The sequence below is a fragment of the Rhinoderma darwinii genome, chromosome 3 (assembly GCF_050947455.1).
Source record: "Rhinoderma darwinii isolate aRhiDar2 chromosome 3, aRhiDar2.hap1, whole genome shotgun sequence".
In the NCBI taxonomy this organism is placed as follows: domain Eukaryota; kingdom Metazoa; phylum Chordata; class Amphibia; order Anura; family Rhinodermatidae; genus Rhinoderma; species Rhinoderma darwinii.
Genome location: NC_134689.1, coordinates 121,569,505 through 121,585,198, shown reverse-complemented (window position 1 = coordinate 121,585,198; position 15,694 = coordinate 121,569,505). Strand labels below are relative to the sequence as shown.

Genomic DNA, 15,694 nt, shown 5'->3' with positions numbered 1-15,694 from the left:
ATATTAAACGCCAAGAAATGCTGGCAGATTTCAGCTCTTTAGCATGCAGAATTGTGAATACAGCTCTGTACTATAGTACTGGCTAAAATTTGAGTATTACTTTACAAAGCCGTGTTCAAAGGTCAACCGATTCTTTACAAGGTTTCTAATAATGCAACTACATATGTCACTCCCAGAACACTACAATCCCTCTCGCCAGCCTGAAATGGTTACATGAGAGAGGCTTTAGTTTGTGTCCTTTTCGTTTACTGAGACTTCTCCTTTCTCGTCAGACTATGTTCACATCGGTGTTGGAGTCTCCAGTGCAGATTCCATCACATTTGACGGAAAAAATAGCACAATTACGGCATACGCTCTGATTTACCGTAACCATTTTTGTCTGTGCATTTATTGGTCATCCGATGCTGGAAGAATTTTTGTTCCAGTGAAATAAAGCGGTGTTGACACAGGGTATTTGTCTGGTACAGTATTTTATGTATAACGGACACCTCAACCCATCATTATTCCTCCCCAGTCACTGTACAGAATGTGCTATACGCTGACTAGTAACACGAGGCTACCAGGTACCTTGTCCCAGCACCTGATCTTATACAATGTTACGGCATTATAGTTCTATTTTTTAACTTTAATTTTTTTGTCATTGTGATCCCTGATGCCTTTCTGAACTACATTTAGTGTCCCTGCATGAACCTGGTCTGATGGGACTGGTGCAGAGAAATTGTCGTCGTTAATCCGATGTCTTATAGGAAAGCTTTTTATAAAATACCAACTACCCTTGGTTTATAAACCCATAAGAACAGTTTACAGTATGAGTTACATGTAGCAGAGTCGGCTGAAAACCGAGCTGCGTTTTTTCAGCAAATGTCCGCACTTTTTTTTTTTTTCTCTCTCTGCATGTAAAACTGCTGTTTGCCCTAAACCCTTGATTAACCACTTCTGTACCACACTGATAAGATACTAAGAATGTTTTCAGTGCTCCTCTGTTTTCTTTGGACAACTGTAAAAAAAAGATCCTGAGAATGTGATAGTGTTGTGGGAGTAAATTCTTTGTGCCTTGCTGAATAATGTTCTGTGTGAGAACTATGGCCTTTTGTTCACTAAAGGTCGGCTTTTACCATGCTATTCATTATTCTCAGAATGAGCAGGCACTAACCTTTTCAAGTGCTTTTTGGAACCTGTGGCTTTATGTGAAGGTATGATTTTTATTTGTGAGACTGTATTCAAGTTCTAAATAAAAAGTGTGTGTGTGTATATATATTATATATCTATCAAAAATGGCGGCAGCACTCTGCGAACACTAATGCCACCTAAACTCTATAAATAAATATGCATTGCTGTTTGGGGGTCCCAGTTTTGGAGGGTATGAGCAGTGTAGGTACCCACCTTTTTATAGAGGTCACCTTGTCATGGCAGGTGGGCTCACACAATTTGATCAAAATGTGCGCTAAGATCTTCACTATTATAAGTAGATTCAGCAGTGATGCATATTTATTTATTTATAGTGTTTAGGTGGCATTAGTGATCGCAGATTGCTGTCGCCATTTTTGAGTATTGTATTGTTTTGCAGTCTTGGGCTTCCTTGCACCTGTATACAAGTTTTGTTGAATTTTGTTCGAATGTGCTGATCAAATTTTGGTGTGTGTGTGTGTGTATATATGTGTGTGTATATATATATATATATATATATATATATATATATATTACTTTGACACACATTTATTTCTCTGTAACTTGTTGTCCATTAATACCTTGTGACTAATCTTCTATTTCTCATCGTTCCCTTACAGTTGTTGGGAGCCGCTTTCCTGGCTATTGGCTTGTGGGCATGGGCAGAAAAGGTAAATTCTACTTTCTGCTGTTAAGTTCTTGTCCGTTTCATAGATTCGCACTTCGACCTAACTGTTTCTGGTTTACTTTCCAGCTGCTTATCTAGCTCTGTGCATAGATCACTTCTGATGCAAGTTATAATAAAGGATTTATCAGGGTTGGTTTATTGGAAACCCTTGCATAATACAGAGCATGAGTACAGCTTTGTTTTCTCTTCAATAAACTTTATTCAATCCCAAAGGAACAATCTATAACTATTCCTAACAATTCTAAGGCCTCATGCACAAGACTGTAGCCATGTGCACGGCCGTGATTTTCGTGTGACACCCGCGAGCCGCCCGCAAATCGCGGGCTGTGTACATGGCCGCGTCCATTATTTTCTATGAGCCTGGACTGCAGAACACGGCCGTAATAAGACATGCCCGTTCTATCTACGGTCCAGGCTCCTGGGCCATGCACGGACCGTGGAAACCAGGATGGGCCACTCAAGGACATTCACAGAGTTGTCCCTAAGCCACTCCTGTGTTGTCTTGACTGTCTTCTTAGGGTCATTGTCTTGTTGGAAGGTGAACCTTCGGCCCAGTCTGAGGTCCAGAGCACTATGGATCAATCAGGTTTTCATTAAGAATGTCTCTGACAAAGGAATTCAAGCTGATAGCATTCCAGTCATTGACACAAGGCCTCATTCTAGCACCTGGATTTGCGCCATTACATGGATTCACTTCATACCCCTATGAGTCGGACTCCAGATCCCTCAACACCTATGTCCTCGCCCCTATAACCTCAGTTTTATTGTTTGTTTTAATATCCCTCCTACGTGTTTTGTGGATTTTCTGATTAATAAATGGGTTTCATTATCTGCAATTACTGACATCCTCGTATTGTTTTATAGAACGTCGGCTGCAAGTGGTAGATCCGGTCATTGATCCTCCATCCAGCTCTTCACATTAGCAGCGTGCGGTGTACATGCTGTTCTGTGGGATTTATTGCTTCAGTTTTGACAGTACTTAAACTGTGCAAGATGCATTAAAGATGTGCGACTAGACTGAAGGGTTTAACTTTATTACAGATTCATTATGGGTTGCTGATGGGGATTGAGGTTAGAAAAACACTGGTCTGCAATGCAATCAAACTGGATTACAATTCCAGGATATTGTCCGCTATAAACATGTAGCGTGTTCCCTGAGAATGTAAAGTCACTAATGCTGGCAAAATAAATACATGTGAATCCTATAGCGGACTTCCTGCCTTCCATCCCCTTCCTTTCTAGACTCATTGGCATAGAAAGTAAGGAACGGGAACCGTTTAAATATATGAAGATGATGGACAAATGATCCTTGCAGATCTATGTATCATTATGGCAAGATGTTAGGTGCCTGTCTAGCCCTGAATGAACATAATTTGGGTCATCAGCCTGTAGTCCATTGACCGGTGTGCAGGGCAATGGCGGTCTGTTCTGCTCCTGTATAATCTGAACGTTCCCATTTTGCTACGTCGATAATATTGTATGATGAAATTGCTGCTTTAGCTATTCCTTAGTAAATCTTTATAGCAATGCTTTATACTTTGAACAGTGTTTCTTAAACCCGATATCCAGTAGATCTAGCAAAATGGTACATGACGTGAGCAGGGAACACAGTCTTCTCTATGTAATATAGTGAAATACTGGCAAGGACAAATACGACATCCCTGGGCTCATGCATTCGGCACTGGGTGGTGGCACCTGGCTGCCGAATGAATGGAGGACAGGAAGCAAAAGCTTGTTAATTTTTATTGTCACCATGTAGGTAAATCTGGTGACCAGATTTTGCCCAGATGAATTATTTTTCCGTTTTCTTTTTATTGGGGCACAACTTGAGCTGTATATGTATAGAAATGTATTGTCTTAAAATCTAGAACAGGATTCCTGAACTCCCATGTTCCTCCTCACTACTCGACCGCAGTGAGGAGGACATTGGATGAAGCGGTGGTCGAGCAGCTCCATTCAAGGTCTATGGGAATGACTGAAACAGCCGAGTACAGCGCTTGGCTGTTTCAGCTAGTCCCGTGGGCATTAAATGGTGGGATTCCCGGCGATCAGACAATTATCCTGTGGATAGGAGATACGGTAATGATCGATTTTTGAGACTACCCCTTCTAATAAAGTGCCCATTAACGTTAGATGGAAGGTGAGAGAATCTGATGTTTATGGGGGTCTTCCGACTCTGGTAAGTTTGATTTCAAAATGCCTGATGCTTTGTTTCCAAATGAGATAAGCCGCTGCCAGAGGTGTCTTGCAGCGGCTAATCCCCCTATCCCCATGAGCTGAATAGCTGTCAGCCATCTAAAGTGTAGGAGGACCTTTTTAATGTTTGTCAACAAGGTGTCAAGGGATTCCAATAGCAAACGGCAGAAATTTGAATGCTGCCCTGAACAGGCTGTAACTCCGGATCAGTACGAGATAAGGCCCCATGCACGCGACCGTAGTTTTCATCCGTAATTACAGATAAAATTGCATACCCATTGATTATTATTGACCATGGACACCTTTCCATATATTTGTGGATGTGTGTCCGGGTCGTTGAAATGATCCGCAAAACATACAACGTGTCTACTTGTCCGCAATTGTGGCGTTGACTCGCCCATAGAAGTCTACGGGCGCTTCCGCAATTAAGGATGGCTATGGATGTGTATTCGTAAATGTCGGATCCGTATTTGCAGACCGCAAAATCCCTTACGGTCGTGTGCATGAGGCCTAAGTAATGCAATGTTTTTACAAGGTTTCTATTTTTTTTTGTGTAAAATGGTGTTCAAAGGTGAACATAAACTTTAAGAGCAAGAGAGATTTGGTAGGTAGATTTCGAGCTTTATCAATGGTATTTTTTTTTTACTACTTATTGGCTTATTTAATGTTTGATTGTATGTAGTATAGGTGAACTGTCTCATGATACTGTTGTATTATCCACAGGGTGTCCTTTCCAACATCACATCCATCACGGACCTGGGCGGCTTTGACCCTGTCTGGCTCTTCATGGTCACCGGGGCTGTTATGTTTGTGCTGGGCTTCGCTGGCTGCATTGGAGCACTACGGGAGAACACCACTCTTCTAAAATTTGTATGTAATTTAAGGGAAAACTATTGTTGCTGCATGCATTTACATTCACAAATGTATTCAGATTTTTTCTTTCTCCGTAAGGGACTAGAATTTGGACTTTTGTACTAAATGTACCTTTAAAGGCCTTTGATCTGCATGAATAGGCACATTTATTTAACTTGCTTGAATAATATTTTACTTTGTACTTCCTTCCAAAAATAAAAGGATCAGTTGTTTGCATATAACATGAATCAGTCAGCAGTGTTTTTATGAAGTGAATGATTGAATGGGTTGTATTAGAATAAGAAATGATCAGCTACCCACAGGATAGGTTATTTCTAATCGCTGGGACCCCCACCGATCGTGAGAAAGAGGTCCTGAACCCTCCCCCCCCCCCCCTTTTTTTTTTTCTAACTAAAAAAAAGTGTCATTATTTCAGGTCCAACTTTCACCTTCTTATCTCAGGAGATAATTTTTATTTTTTTTTATCATCCGAATGTGACTCAGTAGACGTGGAGTTAAATATCAACAGCTTACAGGTTAATACATAACATTGTTTCTCATACCAATGGCTTTAAATGATTGTTTACTAAGATACAATTCTGTTATGGCTCTGTTGCTATGTCTGCCACACCCATTGCCCATTCATTGACTCATTTCCTCTCTGCCCTTTTATTAAATAGATGGTTACTATTTTTGCAGCTGTAGATCAACCCTCTTCCCCTGAACTTGCTGAAGACTTTTAGGGTCTCCAGTTATAGTTTCCTTTTTGTTCATCTTGGATATTGAGAAATTAAACTTATAACGTAGTATGTTTTATTTAAAGCGCACCTCCAATCATACTGACATTTAGAAAAACTATTATAATACAGGAATGTGCATAATATTTTTTTTCGAAATAACTGGTGTTCGCAATTTTTGCTTCTAACTACATCATGGACTTTGTATAGTCCGTGCTGCCGGGGGCTCGTAACTGCAGTAGGGGAGAGCGCGTCCCGCTCGTCTCCATGGCTCCCGTCTCCTGGATGACTGTTAGCGCTGTAGGTTCACATGACATTCTACAGCACTGGCGGCAGTACTGCATACAGGAGGCATGGAGACTGTAGACTGGCGGCAGTACTGCATACAGGAGGCATAGAGACTGTAGACTGGCGGCAGTACTGCATACAGGAGGCATGTAGACTGGCGGCAGTACTGCATACAGGAGGCATGTAGACTGGCGGCAGTACTGCATACAGGATGCATGTAGACTGGCGGCAGTACTGCATACAGGAGGCATGGAGACTAGACTGGCGGCAGTACTGCATACAGGAGGCATGGAGACTGTAGACTGGCGGCAGTACTGCATACAGGAGGCATGGAGACTGTAGACTGGCGGCAGTACTGCATACAGGAGGCATGGAGACTGTAGACTGGCGGCAGTACTGCATACAGGAGGCATGGAGACTGTAGACTGGCGGCAGTACTGCATACAGGAGGCATGGAGACTGTAGACTGGCGGCAGTACTGCATACAGGAGGCATGGAGACTGTAGACTGGCGGCAGTACTGCATACAGGAGGCATGGAGACTGTAGACTGGCGGCAGTACTGCGTACAGGAGGCATGTTGACTAGACTGGCGGCAGTACTGCATACAGGAGGCATGGAGACTGTAGACTGGCGGCAGTACTGCATACAGGAGGCATGGAGACTGTAGACTGGCGGCAGTACTGCATACAGGAGGCATGGGGACTGTAGACTGGCGGCAGTACTGCATACAGGAGGCATGGAGACTGTAGACTGGCGGCAGTACTGCATACAGGAGGCATGGAGACTGTAGACTGGCGGCAGTACTGCATACAGGAGGCATGTAGACTGGCGGCAGTACTGTATACAGGAGGCATGGAGACTGTAGACGGCTGTAGTAAGAAGCTTATTGTGCACACTCTGAGCCTATAATAGTTTTTCAAAATATTCCAATATTCCCAAAAAAAACGCAACTGACAAAAAAGTGTTTTTTTATTTTATTCCATATTAATAAAAAAAGTTTATACTTACCCCCTGCCGTTGTCCTTGCAGCGCGATCCCCTATTCTGAGCGCAGCCCCGTCCTCCTGGGATGATGTTTCATCAAAGGCTTCAGCAGTCACATGGTCATTCCTGGAGGTCGGGCTACTCTCAGAAATGGGGGACGTGTCGCCAGAACTACGACCATGATGAGTATAAGATTGGCGCGGTTTTTCGTACGGAATTCCCTGCGGTATCCTGGACGGATAAGCTGTGTAGTTTTATGCAGCGTATCCACCCAGTGTGTTCCTATCCTTAAGGTAGCTGGGCAGTGAGAAATGCAATCTGGTCCCAGGTCTTAGAAGTGTCTTATGATTTGTCTTTGTTCCTTTATTGCAGTTCTCGGTCTTCCTTGGGCTGATCTTTTTCCTTGAGCTGACAGCAGGGATCTTGGCTTTCGTATTTAAGGACTGGATCAAAGATCAACTTAACTTCTTCATTAATAACAATGTTAAGGCATATCGAGATGATATAGATCTGCAGAACCTCATTGATTTTGCTCAGGAATACGTAAGTCTGGTTGTAATGTAATATTTCATATTCCCATTTGTTGCCGTCCACATAGTACAGTACTGTTCATGGTCCCTTATATACTGGAGATTACGGTCTTAGACCACATGCACACGACCGTGCTTTCAGCTATCTGTAAATACGGATTTGTAGTCATCCGTTACTTTTTCGTTTATACGGAAGGGTGTCCGTAAATACGGTCTGCATTGCGTCCTTATATACGGATCCGTAAAAAATAAAAGGGAAGCTGTAAATGATGTTGCATAGCAACTCTTCCGTAAATACGAACTGTTTATGGATGCACATCTGTAGCCGTCAGTATTTACGGAAGTGCCCATAGGCTTCTATGGGAGAGTCCATGCTGTAATTACGGACAAGAATAGGACAGGCTCTATAGTTTTTTTTTCAGCACGGACACCCATTCGTAAAAATACTGAAAGGTGTCCGTGACCAATAGAAATTAATGGGTCCGTAATTACGGATTAAATATATGTTCGTGTGCACACCACCGTAAAATCGACCGTAACTGCAGACCGCAATTACGGGCCCATTGAGTTCCATTGGCCGCAGACACCTTTCTGTATCGCTATGGATGAGTGTCCGTGCCATACAACTGTGCCGGGATTATGGCGCATGTCCGTCTTTTTGTGTTTTACGGGCTGTTCTCCCATACCTTGTTTGGGACCGCGGCCTGAAATTGCAGGCGGCCGACAGCACACTCGCGGGCCGTGATTACTGGCACGGCTGTGTGCATGGGGCCTTAGAGGTATTGTTGCTGTGTATTGTCTGGCGTTGGGACAGACTAAGATAGGTTCACACCGTGTATTTGTTACTAAATTCGCAACAAAGTTCTGCAACAAAGTACAGTTCTATGCAAGTGAATAGGGTTTTAAGAAACCACATTCGCAAATGGTAGACAGAAATCTGCCTCAAATACTATGCCCTGTCTATAATGCATAGAGTGCCCTAACTCCTGTAAACGAAGGTCCCTGAAAACATTAGATCAGCGGCCCAGTGCTTGCATGACTTTCCTACAACCGTTCCTATGCACAATGCTTTGTTGGCAAATTCAGAACATTTCTCTAAAAATTCTGTTCTTTGTCTGCGTACTTGTTTTTATTTATAGTGGTCCTGCTGTGGTGCTCATGGACCCAATGACTGGAACCTCAACATTTACTTCAATTGCACAGATTCTAATCCAAGCCGAGAGCGTTGTGGGGTGCCGTTCTCTTGTTGTGTGAAGGATCCTGCAGTAAGTTTCTTGCACAAGGCTGTTTTTTGTATTCTCCTATTTTGGGTCTTCGACATGCCTCTTTTGGCATATCTACAAGGGATAAAAATAATTGTTATATGTAGGTCTCCCTTTTGGGTTGGGATTTTCAATCTCTCTAAGGGTATGTTCACATGCGACAGATTTTTTTTCTTAAATTTCTGCGACTGAAAATCTGATGTACATCTGCATGGAGTCGTTTCTGCAGCTTGTGAATGGGTTTTTGCAAGCCCTATTCAAGTGAATAGGACCGAGCTGCAGTACCAGGCACAGCCACTACTGAATGTACAGAGCTATGCCCCGTAACCAATGAAGAGGCTGCAGCGCTCACCAGATCAGCAGATTGTTGGGGTTGCTGGGATTCAGACTTCCACCGATAGATCATCAATTTCAAAGTTCCTGGAAACCCCCTTTAAACTTCTCCTCTCTGTTCTTAGCAGTTGCTGGCTGTTCTCCTCATCTATGTCAGACTAGGGAGAGGGTGACGTAGTGTTTTTCATGGGAGTACTGATGGAAGGAAGCTCTTTTTTTTTTTCCCCTCCATTAGTATTATTATTCTTAAACACAAGTGTTGGACGTTTACCGTATAGTCTCTATTTGAGGCACAGAAGTGTTTCTAAAGTAAGTTGTCTTTCTTTCCCACAGGAAGATGTTCAGAACACACAGTGTGGATATGACGTGAGACTAAAGCTGGTAAGGCCTGTATCTTTATTTAGTGCCTTTTAGGTCTCTGGGATGATGTCGTAAGACATTTGAACAGTTATTTCACTTTTGGTTGTCAGATTGTGTGAGCTATTTTGCCTGTCGTTTTGTAAGATTTAATTTCCAAGATATGTCGTGTGTTTACTGCACTTTCTGTGGCTCGCTTTCCATGTGATAAATGACAGGGTACACAGTTGGGCATACAGTAAATCCTAGTAAAAGGCTGGTATGGTCTGAACAATTTGCTGCCACTCACTGCTCATGGTTTTATGTATTGCTCATCTTAATAAAGAAGGGGCTTCTTCTTTCTTCCATCTAGATATGACGAAATTGAATCTCCTTTGATGCTGGTAGTTCAGGAACATCAAGACGAAGGGTGAATCTAGTTTTCCAGTTCACATTCTGCCTTCTCTAATATAGTACGAGATATGGGGGTTTTCAGCCCAATGAATGTGTTTTTATAGAGATCTTCTCGGTCAGGAAGGGACAATATTCAGCATTGAGGGTTAACTATGACTGACTGTTCCGATTTTAAAGCTAATATTAAACACTTAAAGAAAAAAAATTCTCCAAAATGGAACTTTGGACTCATGTGGGAAGATTCGTGAAAAACGGTCTTTGTTGCCAATAGCAACCAATCACAGTGTAGCTTTCATTTCTTATAACTGCGCTGTGATAGGCTTCTATGGACAACAGACCATTTTCTGTGAGACCATTTTCATGAATCTCAATGATGCTGCAATAGGCATTATTAGAACTGTGTACAAAGTAGAAAATACACAATATGGCCACAAAAGCATGTGGACACCTGACCGTCACACATATATGTGTATATATAGGAGCTTGTTGGACATCCCATTCCAAAACCATGGCTTTTAATATGGAGTTGGGCCCCCTTGCAGCTATAACAGCCTCCGCTCTTCTAGGAAAGTTTTTCACAAGATTTTGGAGTTTGTGGGAATTTTTGCCCATTTATCAGGCAGGTAGGTAATCTCCTGGCATTCACCAAACCCAGACTTGTCCATCAGACTGCCAGATAGAGAAGCGTCACTCCAGAGAAGACATTGCCACTTCTCTAGAGGCCAGTGGCGGCGTGCTTTACATCCCTCCAGCCGACGCTGAGCATTGCGCTTGGGGATCTTAGGCTTGTGTTCATCTGCTCGCCATGGAAACCCATTTAAGGGTATGTTGACGCGGCTCATTTTCGGCCGTTTTTCAGGCCGTAAACAGCCTAAAAACGTCCGAAGAATCGGAAGCAGAACGCCTCCAAACATCTGCCCATTCATTTCAATAAAAAAAAACGGCGTTCTGTACCGATGGGCTGTTTTTTTTACGCGGCCGTTTTGAAAAACGGCTGCGTAAAAAAACGGCTGCGAAAATGAAGTGCATGTCACTTCTTGAGACTTTTTTGGAGCCGTTTGTCATTGACTCTATAGAAAAACGGCTCGAAAAACACTACTTTGAATAAAAAACGGCTGAAAATCAGGAACTGTTTTCCCTTGAAAACAGCCCTGTATTTTCAGACGTTTTTGATTTTGCGTGTGCTCATACCCTCATGAAGCTCCGAACGCAAAGTTCTTGGACTGATATTTCCAGAGGCAGTTTGGAACTCTGAAGCGGCCTACATCCAGCGGTACTAGGGTTGTCCTTTTCAGGGCGGGTGCTCCGACATAGTACCAATAGCGCTCAAAAACAGGGCTACAAAGTGTACGGTGAGAAGAGGTGCAAACTAATTTAGTCAGACCAAGTAGCCGCTGGAACGAGAATGATCAAGTCTCCATTACGAATCATCAGACCCATGAATCGCCATCTGGATCTTGTTGGTTTTTAAATATCAATAATTTTCTTAATAATCTTAAATAGAAGTGAGGTTTTAGGAATTTTTTCCCCCCTAATTTTTTGTTTGTATTTGGATATGGGAGGAAATATTGTGGGTGTCCAACCCATATAGGAACAAGTATCTTGGAAATACACTATTTACCCTCTGTTGCATAACTCGCTGCACTCCGTTTCGGTCTACCACTTCATGGCCAAGCTGTTGCTCCTAGACTCCTCCATTTCACATTGGTAGCATTTTATGACAGTGCCACGTTTAAAGCCACTGAGATCTTCATTACTCCCCATAAGGCTGGATTCATGTTGCGTTTCTTCACAATATCCACACTTAACAGGTGCAGGTTTCATCCCTTCTACATTGAAAAGGGTGAAATCCAGAATAGAATTATCATGCTGTGGATTTTCACTGGATAGGTCATCAGTATATAATCGGTGTGGGTCCAACACCCAGACCCCTCACCGATCAGCTGCTTCGACTGCCTGCGGGCACCGAATGTCATTGCACAGTATGCAATGTACAGAGCCGGAAGCAGTTGGCTCTGTACATTGCGTAGCGGTTGTGCTGCAGCACTGCAGTTCTGCTATTTTCTTCACTTGAATAGGAGCAGAGCTGCAGTACCGCATCTTGGCCAGTATTCCGTGAGAAGCTGATCGGAGTCGGATCCCCACTGATCATATACTGATGACCTATCTGGTGGATCGGTCATTAGTTGTCAACCCCTTTAAGAGAGATGTCCACATACGTTAGCCAATGCATGCTTACACACAGCTGGGAGTGCGTTTTTCTGTGACTTCTAATACTTTAGCTGTTACAGTACAGGGTCAGGGCTTAATCTATATTTTCAGATTAAAGTGTATTTACAATAACCCACTACTTACAAAGAGGCTCGCTTATCTATGCGATTTTTATTACTGGATTAGACTAGTTCTTGTAGCCGGTCGTTTTAGTCCGTGCTGCCTTCTGTGGTAACTGCTGACCTCTGTAGGGTACATTCCCATGTTAAGGTGCGGGTAGAACCACCTTAGAAATACGCATCCAACCACGGCATGCATTTCTGCTTGGACTTGGTGTGTTTTCTATGCAGCTAGGGTAAAGAAAAATGCAAATTAATAAAAAAATAAAAAAAACATTAAATCGTGCTAAAGACACATGCGGTTTTTAGATGCAGTTCTAACCGCATCTCAACCGCAACGTGTGAATGGACCCTACAGGCTATCTTTTGGGTTACCATATTCATTGCAGGCAGCATTGCTGTTCGGTTCCTATTAGAATGATCGCTTTATCGCTCCGTGTATTGTATCGTGTAAATTGTCTCACAGGCTTCTTTTCTTTACACCAGGAGCTGGAGCAGCAGAGTTATATATACACCAAGGGATGTGTGGGTCAGTTTGAGAAATGGCTACAAGACAACTTAATAATAGTTGCTGGAGTGTTTGTTGCAGTTGCGTTATTGCAGGTATGTATGTACGGGATGCTCACAGGACTGTCAATAAACTATTATTTTTCAATTGTAATTTACCTTGTAAAGTACTGCATGTATTAAACAGATTGCATATTACCACCCAGAATCTAATCCTGTAAGGTAAGATTTACCATTAAAGGGGTTATCCAGGATTTATCCGTAGGATATGCCTTCAATATTAGGTAGGTTTTCGACTCATTGTTTACATCGGTTTCCGTGTGTATGGTATGCACTGCAATACTGTGTACAGCCGCCATGAAAGTAACCGCATGTTCAAGTATGAAGCGCACTGAAACCCATGTAAATGCCACGTGGGTGGTTGTGGGTCTGGGTGTGAAAACCGCTTCATTTCATTAAGCATATTATAACAAATGGGAGATTTTGTGTTTATTTTTTTTAATCTTTTTCTTTATTTTTTTTTTGCTGGTTTTTCCCCTATTTTTTTTTTCTTTTGTTTTTTTTGTATGCTCACTGATATGATACTGTGCGACTGTATAATCATGTTTTATATTTTCAATAAAAAAAAAAGCGATGTATGGCTAATCTCGGTAATCTCGGCTGATCTGCGATGGAGGCCCCTAACAAAGCCTCTAACGCAGATGTGAACAAGGTCTAAACAATGAAGAGGCTTCGACGGGCGCCGCGGCCCCTTTTGAACAGCTGATCTGGACGAGTATGGAGAGTCAGACCCACAGCGATCTAACATTGATGGCTTATCCTAAGGAGAGCAGGGTCAGTAGAATGTGAAACTAATGCTACTTCCAAGTCCCTCCAATTCTCAGACTAAGGGCATGTTCACACAGCTTATTTTCAGACTTTTTTGGGTGCGTAAAACGCTTGTATTATGCTTTCAAATGCACCTGAAAATGGTTTCCCATTGACTCCAATTGGAAATATGCCGTGGTGTTCGTATGAGGCGTGTTTTTATGCTGCTGAAATAAAAAAAAAGCCTGGTAAAAATCAGTTTTCCAAAAAAGAAGTGACTTGTCACTTCTTGAAACGTTTTACGAGCTGATTTTCCATTGACACTATAAAAAATGCTTTGAGTATACACCTCAAAATACGCTTCAAAAATCAAACACGCTTTGAAGAGCAGCTCCAAAAAAGCCTCGCTTCTCCGCCTCGTATTTTTCTGCTTCACATATGTCGTGTGAACACCGCCTAGCAAATCTAAATGAAATTGCTGTATGTTGAACACATGATTTTATTGACTAGATATGTGTCAAAATAGTATTCATAGGTTTTCTTGTAGCAGGTTGTTTCACCAGCCCTTTTACGTTCACAGTAGATAATGGATTGTTGTGAAGAGCATTGCTGCCCTCTGCTGGACTAAATGTATATCTCTGTTAGGACTGCTGCTCCTTTGGGGTCTAGCAACGAAATGCTCATTTGACAGTTAGTTTATTTATACCGAGAGACATTCTGCATGTTATATCTGTAGATCATGGCTAGTAGCTTATAAGCTGGAAGGTGTTTGCCTTGCTAAAAGAATGTAACTGTATTTAGTTGTGGATGTATGATGGCCCGAGATGTAGTGGAGGGAAATACTATAGGATCACGGAAGGTCTCGGCCATGTGTTTAACCCCTTAATGACCTAATACATGTTTTTACAGCTGTCATCAAGGGGCTTTATGTAGTTGGACGTTGTGTGCTCAGGTGTCAGACGCTCAGTAGAGATGTTTCCGCCATCTCAATTGTTAAATGTTCAGCACTGTATATGCAATGCGAGCACCAATGCCACTTTCTGTGTTGGTCCTGGGAGACTTGTCCTGGGACAGAGCCGTCCGCACTAGACCCTGCACGGCTTTCATTATGACTGACTGTAATAAAAAATAAAAATAATCACCCCTGCTAGCTAGATCTATAAGACCTAGGAAATGTTGTATATCAAAGTATACATTGGAGTCAAACCTAAATCCTTCGGATTATCACTCGCACACTATACATATAATCATATATGTGTATATATAGCTTTATTTTTTTTTCTTTAAACAATTACGTGCAAGTTAGGCCTCTTTCACACGACAGTGAAAAACGGCCATGTGATGGCCGTCCTTTTAACGGCTTTCACATGGCCGTTTTCAGAACAATGATATTCTATGGGTGCATTCACACGGCCGTTTTTTTAACGGCCCGTGAATAATGGCCGTCAAAAAATAGGACATGTCCTATTTTTGGCCGTTTTAACGGCCTGACGGCCCCCATAGAAGTCAATGGATCCGTTTTTAACGGCTGTCAATACATGTAACAACCATTAAAAACGGATCTGTTACATGGGGATTGGCAAGGGAACTACTAGTTCCCTTGCTGGCTATCGTTGGCATACTCACGTTTGCGGCGCTTCTTCAGGTGTGGTCACTCGTCTGTGGTCACTCGGGTTTGAAGGCGCCTCGATGACGTCATCGCCCCGTCGCGCTGCCTTGCCAGATCCCGTGCAGACGAGTGACCACAAGTGAAGAAGAGGAGAGGCGGCGCTGCTCTCATGAGTATGTTGCATGATCTATAGGCAGGTTGGTGTGGCATCTACAGGGAGGCTGGTGTGGCATCTACAGGGAGGCTGGTGTGGCATCTACAGGGAGGCTGGTGTGGCATCTACAGGGAGGCTGGTGTGGCACTATCTACAGGGAGGCTGGTGTGGCACGATCTACAGGGAGGCTGGTGTGGCACGATCTACAGGGAGGCTGGTGTGGCACGATCTACAGGGAGGCTGGTGTGGCACGATCTACAGGGAGGCTGGTGTGGCACGATCTACAGGGAGGCTGGTGTGGCACGATCTACAGGGAGGCTGGTGTGGCATCATCTACAGGGAGGCGTGTGGCATCATCTACAGGGAGGCGTGTGGCATCATCTACAGGGAGGCGTGTGGCATCTACAGGGAGGCGTGTGGCATCATCTACAGGGAGGCGTGTGGCATCATCTACAGGGAGGCGTGTGGCATCATCTACAGGGAGGCGTGTGGCATCATCT

At 43.1% G+C, this 15,694-nt stretch overlaps 1 protein-coding gene across 1 annotated transcript in view; it reads left to right on the top strand.

Annotated features, from left to right (window-relative positions):
• TSPAN17 (tetraspanin 17) overlaps nucleotides 1–15,694 on the top strand; it is a 64,597-nt gene that overhangs the window by 43,914 nt on the left and 4,989 nt on the right. The window contains exons 2-7 of the mRNA XM_075856632.1: nucleotides 1,788–1,838; nucleotides 4,775–4,921; nucleotides 7,285–7,455; nucleotides 8,582–8,707; nucleotides 9,371–9,418; nucleotides 12,604–12,720. Coding sequence (XP_075712747.1) covers nucleotides 1,788–1,838; nucleotides 4,775–4,921; nucleotides 7,285–7,455; nucleotides 8,582–8,707; nucleotides 9,371–9,418; nucleotides 12,604–12,720 — 660 coding nt within the window. The remainder of the gene's footprint in view (nucleotides 1–1,787; nucleotides 1,839–4,774; nucleotides 4,922–7,284; nucleotides 7,456–8,581; nucleotides 8,708–9,370; nucleotides 9,419–12,603; nucleotides 12,721–15,694) is intronic.